Source organism: Pristiophorus japonicus, chromosome 32 (assembly GCF_044704955.1).
Source record: "Pristiophorus japonicus isolate sPriJap1 chromosome 32, sPriJap1.hap1, whole genome shotgun sequence".
Taxonomy (NCBI): Eukaryota; Metazoa; Chordata; class Chondrichthyes; family Pristiophoridae; genus Pristiophorus; species Pristiophorus japonicus.
In genome coordinates this window covers 2926248-2926895 of record NC_092008.1, presented here as the reverse complement: position 1 = coordinate 2926895, position 648 = coordinate 2926248, and the positions used below count along the sequence as shown (strand labels likewise).

The 648-nt window shown below is 50.6% G+C and overlaps 1 protein-coding gene across 1 annotated transcript in view; it reads left to right on the top strand.

Moving 5' to 3' along the window:
* Positions 1-475: 475 nt before the first annotated feature.
* The window catches only part of LOC139240492 (golgin subfamily A member 6-like protein 6), a gene marked incomplete at its 3' end in the record, with an annotated part of 2332 nt that continues 2159 nt past the window's right edge, over positions 476-648 (top strand). Inside the window, exon 1 of the mRNA XM_070869026.1 lies at positions 476-580. Within this exon, the coding sequence (XP_070725127.1) occupies positions 476-580 (105 nt within the window). The remainder of the gene's footprint in view (positions 581-648) is intronic.

Here is a 648-nt window from a genome sequence, read left to right as displayed (position 1 = left end):
ATATGCCGAGGATGCGGAGTGAGGGTGGGTGGGGGGGGGGGGGGTTTCGTGTGGGGAGGGGTTCTGACGGGTCATCCGCTTGTGACCTCATCCGCTGATGCTCCTGGTGACACACACTGACAAACCAACATGATGTCACAAACGGCCAGCTCCCCAGACTGGGCTGGGCGCCATGCAGAACAATAAACAATACTAACTCATCCTCCATCGCTCCGCAAACTATCCCTCGTCTATAGAAGATTTAAGACCAACTGACCAGTCCTGTGAACACCCTCCTGACCAGAAGCTCCTCAACGTGTCACCTGGGATTAGAGTTCAGTTCCGTTAGAATCACACCTTGATCAAGTAGACAAGACCATCATTCGGGATTTCAACCAGGAGCGAGAAGAAGAATTGATAGGTGATCTTTGATTCTGCTATCTCGACAACCTTTCAACCAAGGCGCTTGTGACCAGCAGTAACAAAATCAGTAGAGATGGAGGATAACCAGGAGGGTGGCAAGATGAAGGAGGAGGCAAAAGATCAAACACAGGGGCAAAATGAAGTCAAAAAGGAGCAGGAGGAAGACAAGGAGACATCAGTACAGGAAAAAGAGGGCAAAGACAACATCGACGGCGATATGGAGAACAAGGGCGACCAAGCCAAGCA